Genomic DNA, 13,621 nt, shown 5'->3' with positions numbered 1-13,621 from the left:
GTCGGCTGCTAACCGAAAGATTCGCAGTTTGAACTCATCAGCTGCTCCTCGGAAGAAAGATGTGGCAGTCTGCTTCCGTAAAGATGACAGCCTTGGAAACCCTGTCCTGTCCTGTAGGGTCACTCTGAGTCAGAACCAACTTGACAGCAATGGATTATTGCTAAAATGGGAGTCCCTGGTGGGGCAAATGGTTAACGCTTCACTGCATCTGAATGGTTTGAGTTCACTCAGAGACACCTTGAAAGAAAGGCCTGGCGATCTAGTTCTGAAAAATCAGCCACTGAAAACCATCTGGAGCCCATTTCTACTGTGACACATATGGGATGAGAATCAACTCAAGGGCAACTTTTTTTTTTTTAATTGCCTAATTGAGACAAGACTCAGCATTAATTTAATGCCTGCTTTTTTTTTTTTTCATAGGTGTAATGCTTAGAAACCTTGATCACATAATAAGGAGCCGGGATGGCCAGAGTTTTGTTTTAGCCGTGTAGCTCAATTCTCTGAACTCCTTCCAAGTTGTACACCAAGAATCTACACGGGTCTATCATCACACATTATTTTTAGTGGTCTCTTTGCTGACAACTCCATTAGATCCCTTTTCAATTTGGTTGAAAGCAAAGAGTTTGAAATCACCCAGTTTCACAAAAGGAGTTGTTCTCCAGTCATTAGATTCACTCACTTTCTTACTCCAACACCAATATTTCAAGCCATCTCTGTTAGAAGCCCAGAGGTTTTCATCTCCCCGGGAGGGCTCTTTGGTACGAGTAGGGCTGAGTGAAAGATACATCGTTCCTTTGTAACATGGAGAAGGGTGAAGGTAAGAGAGGAGGGGAAGAGGAGAACCAGTGCAAGTGAGTGGAGCCTCCCCGCCTGCCACGTTGTTCTCTGGCACATTGATTTTAGGAAAGAATACCTTTGGATGTTAGCAGTTGAGAAATTGATGGCTCTTAAAACTGTTTGCTCACATGTCCCGCAGACAGTCTCCATGTATCTTCAGGGGATTGTACTCCACTTTGAAGACTCTGGTCCAGAGGACATGCAGTCTGAGTGCAAGCCCCAAAGAGCTTTAGGAAACCACTTGTCCATGACAGGGTTCCCCAAGCCACCCTGTTCTCTCTGTTGAGTCTTAGAGCTCCTAAGAGTGATCCTGCGAACCATAGCTGCTGGGAAAGCTCTGAGCTAAATACAGGATTGCCCTGTACGGGGAACCCATCTCTGTCCCTAATCCCTACCCTTTGTCCCTAATCCCTACCCTTGTGTTTCTTCTCATTCACCTGCTTTGGCTTCTGTGTTGTTGCATTTTGTGTATTCTGAAAGGTTTCTAGACTTACGTGGAGCTGTTGTTGTTAGTGATCCCATGTGACAGAGTAGAACTGTCCCTTAGCATTTTCTAGGCTGTAATATTTATAGGAGCAGATCTCCAGGTCTTTATCCCACAGAGTTGCTGAGTGGGCTCCAACCACCAACTGTTTGGTTAGCAGCTGAGCACTTAACTGCTGTGACACCAAGGCTCCTTACCTGGAGATAAACCAAAACCAAACCAAACTCAGTGTTGTCGAGTCAATAGCTGGGGGCAAATAATAGAGTTGAGGGTTGTTACCACAGTGCCTTGTCCTCAGGAGACTGGCTTCTTCCTCTAGGCTTTCCCTCCTCTCCTTCCGTGGCCTTGGGAGCTAGACTCACCTGTCCTTACCTGGCCAGTCTGGCTGTGGGCTCTCTGCCAGGTGCTTATGGAAAATGCCTGACAGGTCTTGTTAATTAGAGCAAGTCTCTTCCACTGATCTGTCAGGTTGGGCTCTGGATTCTTGTTGCGTCACTAGCGATAGCAGGAATGGGGCAGAGGAGAAGGCTCGGCTCCTGAGCAGCCTTCCCAGGGCTCTTCATAGGGGATTCTTGGGTATCCTGGGGCACTACCTACACATGGTAGGGAGTTCTGCTGCCCTGTGGAGTTAGGGGGAGCCCGTAACCAAAGGGAGGACACAGCTCCCCTGGTGACCTGGCATGGTGGCAATAGGACAGTTCTGGATCCCCCAAGGCTAGCTTTGAGTCCAGTTCCTTGCCAGCCTCTGAGTAACCCCAGGCTTGGACCACTTGGCTTCTAGAGCTTTTAAGCTTGTTGTTGAAATGTGTATTGAGTTGTCCCAACCTCACTGGGACTTCTGGGAAGATGGAGGACAAAAACAAGACCTGGGTGTACCTGGTAAATGTCAAGATTCTCTTCTGGGTGCTTTCCAAGAGCCTGGTTGTGTGGCAGTTAAGTGCGTGGGCTCAGGAGTGAGGCAGATTTGGGTAGCCTCTGGCGTGGTCTGTCATCCCTCCAATCCTTGTTTCTCTCCTCTGAAAAATGGGGATAATAATAACCTTTGTCTTCTGGAGTTGTGTGAATTAATGAGCTCATGTGTGTGGAGTTCCCCACTAGCTGGCTGTGAAATGGGAGAAATTTCTGCACGCACCTGCCCCAGCCCCTGCTTCCTCACCTGTGCCGGGGGGAGGGGAGGCAGAGGTCATCACCACGCAGAGATGTCGTAGAGGTGTAAATGAAAGGAGATACAGCACTTGGTCCTTAGTTGGGTCTAGTGATAGTAACTGCCGTGATTCAGAAAGGGAAGAATGGCTGGAGAACCTAGCAGAGAGAGGAAGCTGGGCAGGAGGTCAGGTGTGAACGCGGATGGGGCTGTGGATGTGCTGGGGGTCAGGAGACCACAAGGGCACAGCCCACCCTGGGCACATCTCCTTGGAGGCCATTTTGCTGGAAGGGTTTTCAGGAGAAATTTCATGTTATAACCATATCATGAATCAGAAAATACAAGTTGGATTTTAAAGAGAAAACAGGAATTTCCGCCGTAGCAGCTATGTTGTATCATGTCCCAGCCTCCATGGGAATGTGTGGATGTCCTTTGGCCAGCGGGGGTTTGTTCATGAACTTAGGTAGATAACGTGATCGTGTCTGCCCTGCCCAACTGTGCAGAGGGGGCAGACCAAGGGCCCTGAAAGCCCAGGTGACTGGCCAGGCCTAGACTCCAGGTCCCCTGCCCCCGAGTCCAGCATTTTGAGCTGCTCTCCTGGCTGCCTCTGCCCCTTCCCTAACCTCCCAGATGTTCCCCAACTTTAAGGGCTGTTTCTGATTTCTTAGTAACTCAGATAGAAAAGCACGTAACTCAGATGGAAAAGTGCTGGAATGCAGCCCCCAGGGTGGATCTTGGGGACCTGGATTTTTGACCAAGCATTGAGATATGCATCTGGTACAGGATGGCTGAAGGGCAAGACCCAATGGGGCGAGCCTAAGGGCGGGGGTGTGGCTGGACTGAGTCGTCAGCTGCTAAGCCCCAAGAAGCAGGCCTGCTAGCACCTGTAGGGCCAGTGTGAAGGGCCACCCCTTCCAACACTCTGTAACTGTCATGTGTCTGAAGATCTGAGCCTGCCCTGGGACCCTGGAAGCACATGGCTGTGGGAGGGATGGTAGGATGTTTGGAAGTCTAGCAGTCTAGAATGTATGGACCATTTTGGCAGTACTTCCTGGGGTTTACAGCTCTGAAGCAGGCCAAGAGGACAGACAGGTTCCATAGCCAAGCATGTTTGGCAGACCTTGGATTAAACAGAAAGGTTCTCTGCCAGACTTGTCAGAGCCTTTGGAGCTCAAATCCTTTGTGCCTCCCTGGGACAGGGCCATGCCATGAGCTGTCTTCACGCTTGCTTGACCATAAGCTTCTTTTTCCAAGGATGTACTCAGGAAGTTAGATTCCAAAGAACAAACTTCGGAAATACTGATAGTAACAGCAGCTGTCATTTACTGAGTGACTGCTGTGTACCAGGTCCTGTGCTAAATGCCCACAGTATCATCTCTCTTGATTGTCACCACTACCCCTGAGGAGGGCACCACTGTTACCTGTTTTAAAGAAAAGAGACCCAAGGTGCCAGTGGTTCCATGACTTGTCTGGGGTCCCCCAGCTGGTATGTGGTGAGCTAGGATTTAAACCTTGGTTTACTCATGCTGCTGCATTCTGGGGCCATCCAGCCTGGCTGACCCCTGATATCATCTCCCCAGGCCCTGCCTTCCACCTCCCTGCCTATCTGGCCCCTCCCACAGATAGAGAGCCTAAGCTCATGGTTTGAGGGTGAGTGAGGGACAGGCCAGACCTTGAACTCAGGTCTCCGTCCTGTCAGCGCACAGTGCTTGGTCCCCGACACTGCCAGGTAAGGTACCCTTTTCTTCATTCTTTCCCCGCTGTGGGGATTGGGGGCCATTGTGCTCCCCGTGACACTACCATACGGGGGATGGACAGTAAGTGAGGCTGCACCTGCCCTCAGGTCTCAATATGGCTGGGGATGGTCCCATAAAGCCAGTAGGAGAACACAGCTTGGTTTTTTATTGGGTAGGTGAGTTGGGGTCAGGGCATTACAGCTGCAATCACTGTCCATTTCAGCAGTTAGTGTCCCGTTTGAGTCCACTGAGTCCAGCTAAAGAAACTGAGGCCCAGGTCTCAAGGCAGAGAGAGAGAGAGCTGGGGCCATGAGGACCTCATCTTGAAGTGGGACAAGTCTTTGCTCCTCACAGGCCTCTGTCCTCTCTGGAGAGGGGCCTAGCCTCCCACGGACTTTTGACTGCCTGCCCTTGCAGCTCCTGTCCTCTACTCAGCCCCTCTCACCTATGGGACTTTCTCCTTCTGCAGGGAAGGCCTTTCCCCATCCCTTCTCCTGCCTGCTCTCTCCCCTGACATCTGCCCCTGGCTGTAGCCATTTTGGAGTCCCACCCCTGAGTGTCCCCTGTCATAGCGCCATCACCCTGAGTTGTGTCCCAGCTTGGTGGTGTGTTGGCTTCCTGTTAAATGGAGGCAGCAAACATGTCTTGCACATTGTTGAGCTTCACTGCCTGGCGTGTTGCAGATGCACAATAAATTCTTGGCTCGTTGAAGGGGAATTGGCAGGGACTGCTGCGGAGTGGGTGGAGGCAGCAGGAAGGGAGCCGGGTCGTTATTACTGGGTGACAGATGAGTATAACAGCAAGGCCATGTGAATTTACGGGGTTCCCACTGTGTGCCAATCACGGGGCCAAACCCAGAGAAATATGCAACCTGCTCTTTGCCTTCTGTGTGTTTATATCTTTCCCTGGGTAACGAGGGTAACACATGTACAAACCCCTGAATAACAAACTACTAAATTTCACGATCGTGTTAGGATGCCAGCATTCCCGGGAGTGATCCACAGGAGGGAGAGGAGCTCCGGCTGTTTGTCCAGCACCTCCTGGGTGCTCTGAGGCACGTTGTTTTATGATTAATCTTGACCTCAGTCATAGATGTGGAAATCGTATTCCTGTTCTAAGGTGAGGAAACTGTGGCTCAGGCAAGTAGAGGGATGTGCCTGCAGTCAAACAGCAGAGCTGAGCTGACATTTCAGACTCCAAGTCCAGTGCTCTTCTGGCTGAATTTGATACCCTCAGCGCACACCCAGGAAACAGGCTCTGCCACCAGGCGGGATAGGAGTTGATGATCACCACCACTCACTGGGTGCCTGGTATTTTGCTAGGAACACTATTCACATTGAATTCAGTCTTCACGTTAATCCGCCTACATTATCTGCATTTTTCCAATGAGGAAGCTAAGGCCCAGTGAGATTAGGGAACGTGCTGATTAACAATTGAGCTGAGTTTCCTCCCTGGTCTGTTTTGCTCTAAACCTGTGGTTCCCATACCTGGCTGCTGTGTAGCAGAATCCTCTGAGGAACCTTTTTGGAAATGGCAGTTCCCAGACCCCCACCTCCAGCGGTCCTAGCCCACTAGGCCTGGGATGGGACCAGGGCCTCTGTACTGATACAAGGTCCCTGGCCTTTCTGCCAGGAAGGCACTGCCCTGAACAGCACGATGAGGCCTGGACTCAGGTGGCATCAGGCCTGGGTGAAGGCTCTCTGGTAGGTGGGCTGGGCAGGGCCTGGGCTCCTGCTAGGTTGGCTGTGGTGGGCTCTGCTTGGCTGCCTGCCATGTGCCTTCTCCTCTTCGTGGTGGGCTCTCCTCTGACCCATTTGAAAAGCCCACTGGGAAAGAGAGCTCAGCCCTTTCAGTCTGCCTGCTTCTGGGAGAGGGCCTGGCAGAGGCCTGGAGCCAGGCATTTTCACCATGCTGATCTCTGTGTGTCTGAGTGAGCAAGATAGCTCCTCTGCAGACATTGTTGTTGGCGAAGGGGTGCTGGTGGAGGATCGTCTCCTAGTCAGGAGTATCTGTAGTAGCTCTGGACACTTCCTAGGGGAGTGTAAGGAACACCTGCCCCGTGCCAAAGGTCTCCCCTATGAGGTAGGTACTATTAGCCCCATTTTACAGATGAGCAGACTGAGGTTAGTGTGCCTGAAGAAATTACCAAGGTTATTCTGCTGGTAAGTTGCAGAAAGAAGGGGGGACCCAAGTGCATCTGACTTGAAGCCTGTTCTTTTAACCTCTGTCCCATTATGGCAAGGAAAAGAGAGCTAGAAGCGAACCTCATGCATTTAAATAAGATTTCCATATGTGGATGCAATGTATTCCTTTCAGAGCACTTTTATTTTCATGTCCTTTTTCCTGTCATGAAGAAGTTACTGCCTGTCTTAACTGACTTGGAAACTGAGGCTGGGGGGCAGGCGTGCGGTGACTTGCACAAGGTCACTCACAGAGTTGAAAGCAAACCTGGAAGTTGAACCCAGGCCTCCTCACTTCCAGCTCAGTGCTGTCTCCATTGTTCCATGCTGCCTCCTTGGTGCCAGGGACGAGACTATCCGTGGGACAGTCCCCACCCTGAGATGTGGACTTAGTGGTACATGGAGCCATTGGTATTGGGTCCTGGGCCCTTCTGGCTGCAGACATTGGGTGCTAGCTGACCAGTCCTTGCCTTTCCTGTCTTCCAGGGTCCTATGAGTGTGGAATCTGCGGCAAGAAGTACAAGTATTACAACTGCTTCCAGACCCATGTACGGGCACACCGAGGTGAGAGGGGCACCCATGGGATAGAGCCTGGGGGCTTACACCTCCCCAGTCTCTGGCCATTTTCCCACCTGGGCCCCACATGGATGACCCCAGGGGCTCACAGAGCTCCAGTCTTCTTGCGTCTCCTCCCTCTTCCTGCGGTAGAGGGGACGTGCGGGCAGAGGAGAGCCTTCCTTCAATTTGGGGGAGCACACAAGGGTGGGAGGTGCCTGCCAGCCTCAGGATGAGCTGCCAGGCCGTGCTCGCAAGTGCTCCCTGTGTGCCTGGGGAAAGTCACATGGTTCCTAGTCCTCCCACGATGCTCAGTGCCTCTGGGCGTCAGCAGCCATGCAGGGAACACTGAATCACCTGTGTCCTCCTTGTAACCCCTGGGAGTGGTGTCGGGGCTTTGGTCTCCTGAAGATGGAGAAACTGAGAGTGAAGGACAGGAGGGGTGGCATCCCTGACCCTGGCAGGCAGGGAGGAAAGGTGCTGGCTCAGGGCCCAGCTGACACCTAGGGGCACAGGGCAGTTGTCTGAGGCTTTGTCCCCTGGACCTCCTGTAGAGCTGTGGCAGGGGGGAGCACTTCTAGCACTGTAATGGCTCTCTGTGGTGCTGCCTGCCCCAACTGTCCCTCTTTTCCTTGGCACAGGCTCTGTGTTGCTCCAGTCTCCATATCCCCTTCCTCTCTCTCTTACAGACACCGAAGCCACCTCAGGGGAGGGAGCCTCCCAAGGCAGTAAGTATTTCCCCTCCTTGTGGGCTGGTGGGGGGGGGGGGCAGGGAGAGACACTTCCATACCCTCCCCGCAGGACTGCCCAGGGTGGCCTCAGGGAGACACATTGCTGTGCTCCATGCTTTGGGGCCAGTGGATTCTCCCCTCAGCCAACAAACTGAACTGTGAAACCCAGAATTCACTCCTGGGTGCATACTCAACAGAGATGTGTGCACAAGTCCACTGAAAGACGTGAACTAGAATGTTCATAGCGGCACTATTCCTAATGTCCCCAGACCGAAGACTTCCCAGATGCCCACCAGTGGGTATGCTGGGATAAATAAATTATGGCATATTCACACGAGGAACTCCTGCACAGCCGTGAGAATGTGCCATTTAGAGCTGCACATAGCAGTATGGATGACTCCAATAAAAATGTTGAGTGAGAGAAGCCAGACACAAGAGTTCATCCTCCAAGATTCCGTGTATGTACAGTACAAAAGCAGAGTCGTTGAGCAGTGCAGATGGCTAAAGCACTGGCCTGCTAACCTAAAGGTTGGAGGTTTGAGTCCATTCAGAGGCACCTTGGAAGAAAGGCCTGGTGGTCTGCTTCCCCAAAACCAGCCATTGAAAACCCTGTGGAAAGAATAATCAACGTCACGGAATTGTACACATAGAAACTGTCGAAATGGTGTATGTTTTGCTATGTGTATTCTCAACCACAACAAAGTAAATTAAAAAAGAAAATCCTATGGCTCACACCTCCATTCTAACACACACGGCATCGCCATGAATCAAAGTGGACATGATAGCAACTGGTTTGGTTTTGGTTTTAAACTAGAAAAGCAGGCTAAGCTAATTGATGCTGTTAGCAGTCAGATAGTGGTTACCCCTGGATGGGGGCCCAAGGGGGGCTCCAGGGGAGCTGGGTGCTGGTTTCACTGGTGCCTTCAGTTTGCAAAAGTTGAAGGAACTGTATACTTAGACAATTTGTATACATTTTGTGCCAGAGGTCAGCATACTTCTTCTGTAAAAGGCCAGATAGTGAATATTTTAGATTTCATAGAGCAGACATCTCTGTCAAAACTGCTCAGCTCTGCCGTTGTGTTGCAGCACAAATGCAACCATACACAATAGATAAGCAGATTCATCACCAGGCAGACAGTGGGTAGGATTTGGCCCAGGGGCCATAGTTTGCCTGCCCCTATCTTATATATTTGTTATTCCTCCATAAAATTCTTTAAAAAATAATAAATAACATTACCAAGAGAAAACACACACACAACAAAACAGTTTGAGGTGGTACCTGGGGCTACAGAGGACTGGGTCCTATTACTCTTTTTTCTAAGGCAGCTTCCCAGCCACTCCCTGTTTGGATTCTCAAAGTAGGCAGGAGGCAGGCAGTTTGGAGATTAGTGCTCCTTATTCTGGAGTAGAATCTGAGGCTCAGGGAAATTAGACACAGATTGTAGCCCCCGCAGCTAGGAGGAGGTGAAAGCCTCTCCCTCCTCCTCCCCCAGAGCCTCACCCGCCCTGGCCTGGCCCTAGGCTCTCTTTTCCCTCAATCGCGCCCTTCTTTTTCAGCACCCATGGTCTGCCTGTGGTTAGGCACACATTTAAAGGCCTTCCCTATTTATCTTTCCTTCCTTGGCTATTCTGGGTCCCTGGCCTCTCGGGCAGCCCCTCAATGATGTGTTCTATTCCGCCTAGCTTCCGTTGTCCGGGAGGCTTGCTGGATGAGGGCTCTGTAGCCTGCGGTATTTTTAGTCCTCCCGTCGCTTTTCCCTTCCTCCCTGTGGCGTTTTCTTCCCCATGCCATTGTGCTTTATTCTCAGTCCCGCACCCCCACCCTGACCCAGGCCTGCACTGCTCTGAACGCCTGTTCTCACCCACCAGCCTCGTTACAGAAGCCTGGCCATGGCGCCGATCGAGAATATTGCATCCAGCCTACCCATTTTGCAGATAAAGTCACTGAGTTCCAGGCAGAAGTTATCATACAGCTTGCTAGTAATGGAGGTGGGCCTAGGAGGCACATCTTACACCTTCTAATCCAGGGATCTTTCTTTCATTTATTTATTAGGACAATAGTCCAGTCATACTTAGAGGCATAAAGATATACCCACTTACCCATCTCTCAACTAAGAAAATGAAATATTAACCTTGTTCAGCTCTCTTACCACCCTCACGTTGATTGCCTTTGCATAAAACAGTAATATTAGGTCCCATTTATCAAGTGTGTATTGTATGTGAGACCAAGAGGCAGCCGTTTGAACAGAACGAGGCGTACTGTGTGGTTGAAAATCAGGAAAGGTGTGCGTCAGGGTTGTATCCTTTAACCATACTTGTTCAATCTGTGCGCTTAACAAACGGTCCAAGAGGCTGAACTGTATGAAGAGGAATGCGGCATCAGGGTTGGAGGAAGATTCATTAACAACCTGCAATATGTAGATGATAAAACCTTGCTTGCTGAAAGCGAAGAGGACTTGAACTGATGAAGATCAAAGACTACAAACCTCAGTATAGATTACACCTCAACATAAAGAAAACAAAAAATCCTTACAAGTGGACCAATAAGCAACACCATGATAAACAAAGAAAATATTGAAGTTGTCAAGGATTTCATTTTACTTGGATCCATAATCAATGCCCATAGAAGCAGCAGTTAGGAAATCAAACGACACATGCATTGGGTAACCCTGCTGCAAAAAAACCTCTTTAAAGTGTTAAAAAACAAAGACGTCACTTTGAGGACTAAGATACACCTTGAGCCAAGCCATGGTATTTTTAGTCACCTCATATGTATGTGAAAGCTGGACAATAAATAAGGAAGACTGAAGAAAAATTAATGCCTTTGAATTGTGGTGTTGGTGAATAACGTTGAATATACCATGAACTGCCAGAAGAACGAACAACTCTGTCTTGGAAGAAGTAGAGTCAGAAGTGAGGATGGCAAGACTTCATCTCACGTACTTGGGTCATGTTATCAGGAGGAACTAGTGTCTGGAGAAGGATATCATGCTTGGCAAAGTAGAGGGTCCGTGAAAGAGAGGAAGACCCTCAGCAAGATGGACTGACACAGTGACTGTAACGACAGACTCAAGCATAACAATGATTATGAGAATGGAGCAGGACACCAGGCAGTGTTTCATTCTATTGTATATAGGGTCAGTACCAGCCAGAACTGACTCTACGGTACCTAACAATAATCCTTTTTTTTTTTACCCAATTTTATTGTGGTAAAATATATATAACAGAAGTTTGCTATTTTAACCACTTGCAAGTGTATAATTCTGTGACATAGATTACATTCACCACTGTCCATGTCCAAAATTTTTTTATTACCCCAAACAGAAACTCAGTCTTTCAGCAATAACTCCTCATTTCTCCCTCCCTTAGTCCCTGATGGAAACCCTGGTGGTGTAGTGGTTAAGCTACGGCTGCTAATCAAAAGGTTGGCAGTTCGAATCCACCAGGCGCCCCTTGGAAACCCAATGGGGCAGTTCTACTCTGTCCTGTAGGGTTGCTATGAGTCAGAATCGACCTGACAGCAATGAGATTTTTTGGTTAGTCCCTGGTACCTACTAGTAAATGTTTGTCTCTGTGCATTTGCCTATTCTTATTTCATACAAGTTCAATCATAGAATATTTTTCCTTTTTGTGCTCCTTTGTTCTTTAAAACAACTCTGGGAGATGTAGGCTCTATTATTATTCCCATTATACAGATGAGAAAGCCAAGGCACAGAGGTTAGGAAGCATGTTGAAGGCCAGTCTCACCTGAGAAGTGGTAGAGTTGGATTTGAGCTCCGTCCTGACTCTAGAACTTACCTCCTCAGACACATTTGCAGCGGCATTTTTTTTTTTTAATTTATTGTGCTTTAAGTGAAGGTTTACAAATCAAGTCAGTCTCTCATACAAAAACTTGTGCACACCTTGCTATGTATTCCTGTCTGTCCTCACCCTAATGAGACAGCACACTCCTTCTCTCCACCCTGTATTCCCCATGACCATTCAACCAGCTCCTGTCCCTCTCTGCCTTCTCATCTTGCCTCCAGACAGGAGCTGCCCACATAGTCTCATATGTCTACTTGAGCCGAGAAGCTCCCTCCCCACCGGTGTCATTTTCTGTCTTATAGCCCAGTCCCTGTCTGGAGAGTTGGCTTCAGGAATGGTTCCAGTCTTGAGCTAGCAGAGGGTCTGGGAACCATGACCTCCGGGGTCCATCCACTTTCAGTCAGACAATTAAGTCTGGTCTTTTTATGAGAACTTGAGGTCTGTATCCCACTGTTCTCCTGCTCCATCAGGGATTCTCTGTTGTGTTCCCTGTCAGGCAGTCATCGGTGGTAGCTGGGCACCATCTAGTTCTTCCGGTCTCAGGCTGATGTAGTCTCTGGTTTATGTGGTCCTTTCTGGCTCTTGGGGTCGTATTTATATTGTGTCTTTGGTGTTCTTCATTCTGCTTTGGTCCAGGTGGGTTGAGACCAATTAATGCATCTTAGATGGCTACTTGCTAGTGTTGAAGACCCAAGACACGCAGTGGCATTGCTTGAGACACAGAGCTCTCTTGCGGTTCTGAAAACGTGATTTCACTGACAAATAAGCATTTTCTCCCCCTTCTTTGGGATTAACTCTCTTGTACAAATTGATTCTTGTCTGTAGGAGGGCCTGGGAGTGTGGTCCCCATCCATGTTGAGGAGACATTGTGGTGTGTGGTTCTCATGAGGTTTCATGTTTTTTGGAGGTGGCAGGCCAGGCTGGCAGGAGAGGCTGGGCAAAGACAAGGATGGCAGCTGCAGAGAGCAGCCAGCCTGGCTAGTATAGGAAAGGAGTTTCGAAGGCAGATCACCATTAGGAACCAGACCCCAGAAGGCCATCCTTCTCCCGTAACATTGGAGCCTTCTCAGAAGCTGCCTTCCGTAGCCCTCACTAACTGTGGGACTCGGGGTAGGACCTTCTGATCCTCAGTTTCCTCGTGTGTAAAGTAGGATGCTAACTCTTCCATCTATTGCAAGGACTAACTGAGGAAAGGTACAGGAGGTACCTGGCGCCTAGCACATGGTAAGCACCCAGAAAGTGGTAGCTGCTGTGATGGGTTTTATTCTTGTGTAACCTCTGGTGAAGGGAGGATGGGCCAGTTACGAACAAGGCCTTTAGGAACTTGGTTCATGCATGCTAGGTTTGGGGGTTGGTTTGGGAGTCACTTCAAGGCTACCTGGTGTTCCTGTGTGGTCTGGAGCTCCCCTCACCCCATCTTAAACCTTGTGGACACAGAAAGCAATACATGGTCTTGCTGGAGCCAGCACTGAGGCTGGACCTTCAGGTCTCCCAAGCCTGACCACACATGGGGAGGAGAACTGGGCATTTGAGGGAGTGGGCTGTGTCACAACTCTCATGGTCCAGGAGGGTTGGGCAGTGCCAAGGGGTACACTGGCTTGGGAACCCATTCTCCATGGGGCTGCCCAGCTGGGGCCATTCTTAGTTAGTCCCATCTTTGGTTCCTAAGGCACATGAGTTAACAAACAAACCAAAAAAAAGCCCTGCCCATTGAAGCCCTGGTGACCGTGTGTGTCTTTCCATCCCTTGCAGACAATTTCAGGTACACGTGTGACATCTGTGGGAAGAAGTACAAATACTACAGCTGTTTCCAAGAGCACCGAGACCTGCACGCAGTGGATGGTGAGTCAGGCCCCTCACTTTTCAGGGCACAGCCTCACACAGAGGCACCCCTTCCCAGGGCTACTCACCAGCCCCACCTAACCCCAGTCCTCTCCTTCTTCCTCCTGCCCAGAGAAAGGCCAGGCACCAGCCAGAATCACAAAGGGAGCTATTCACCCCTGGGCCCCAGTGAAACATTGCCTCTGCAGTATATAGGTGTTTAGTCTCAGGATCACAGGATGTTGGAATCTCAGAATTAGAACCTCAGATCATAGACTCCAAGAACACAGATGAAGGATTGGAAAAACACCCTGTTGGCAGTGGTCACT

General features: G+C 49.7%; 1 protein-coding gene across 16 annotated transcripts in view; it reads left to right on the top strand.

Moving 5' to 3' along the window:
* The window catches only part of ZNF618 (zinc finger protein 618), a 184,258-nt gene that overhangs the window by 130,144 nt on the left and 40,493 nt on the right, over positions 1 to 13,621 (top strand). For all 16 annotated transcript variants that reach the window (XM_064291568.1, XM_064291567.1, XM_064291574.1 and 13 more), the window contains 3 exons: positions 6,868 to 6,945; positions 7,626 to 7,664; positions 13,224 to 13,313. In XM_064291568.1, coding sequence (XP_064147638.1) covers positions 6,868 to 6,945; positions 7,626 to 7,664; positions 13,224 to 13,313 — 207 coding nt within the window. The remainder of the gene's footprint in view (positions 1 to 6,867; positions 6,946 to 7,625; positions 7,665 to 13,223; positions 13,314 to 13,621) is intronic.

Source organism: Loxodonta africana, chromosome 9, assembly GCF_030014295.1.
Source record: "Loxodonta africana isolate mLoxAfr1 chromosome 9, mLoxAfr1.hap2, whole genome shotgun sequence".
In the NCBI taxonomy this organism is placed as follows: domain Eukaryota; kingdom Metazoa; phylum Chordata; class Mammalia; order Proboscidea; family Elephantidae; genus Loxodonta; species Loxodonta africana.
This window is presented reverse-complemented; position numbering and strand designations above follow the sequence as displayed.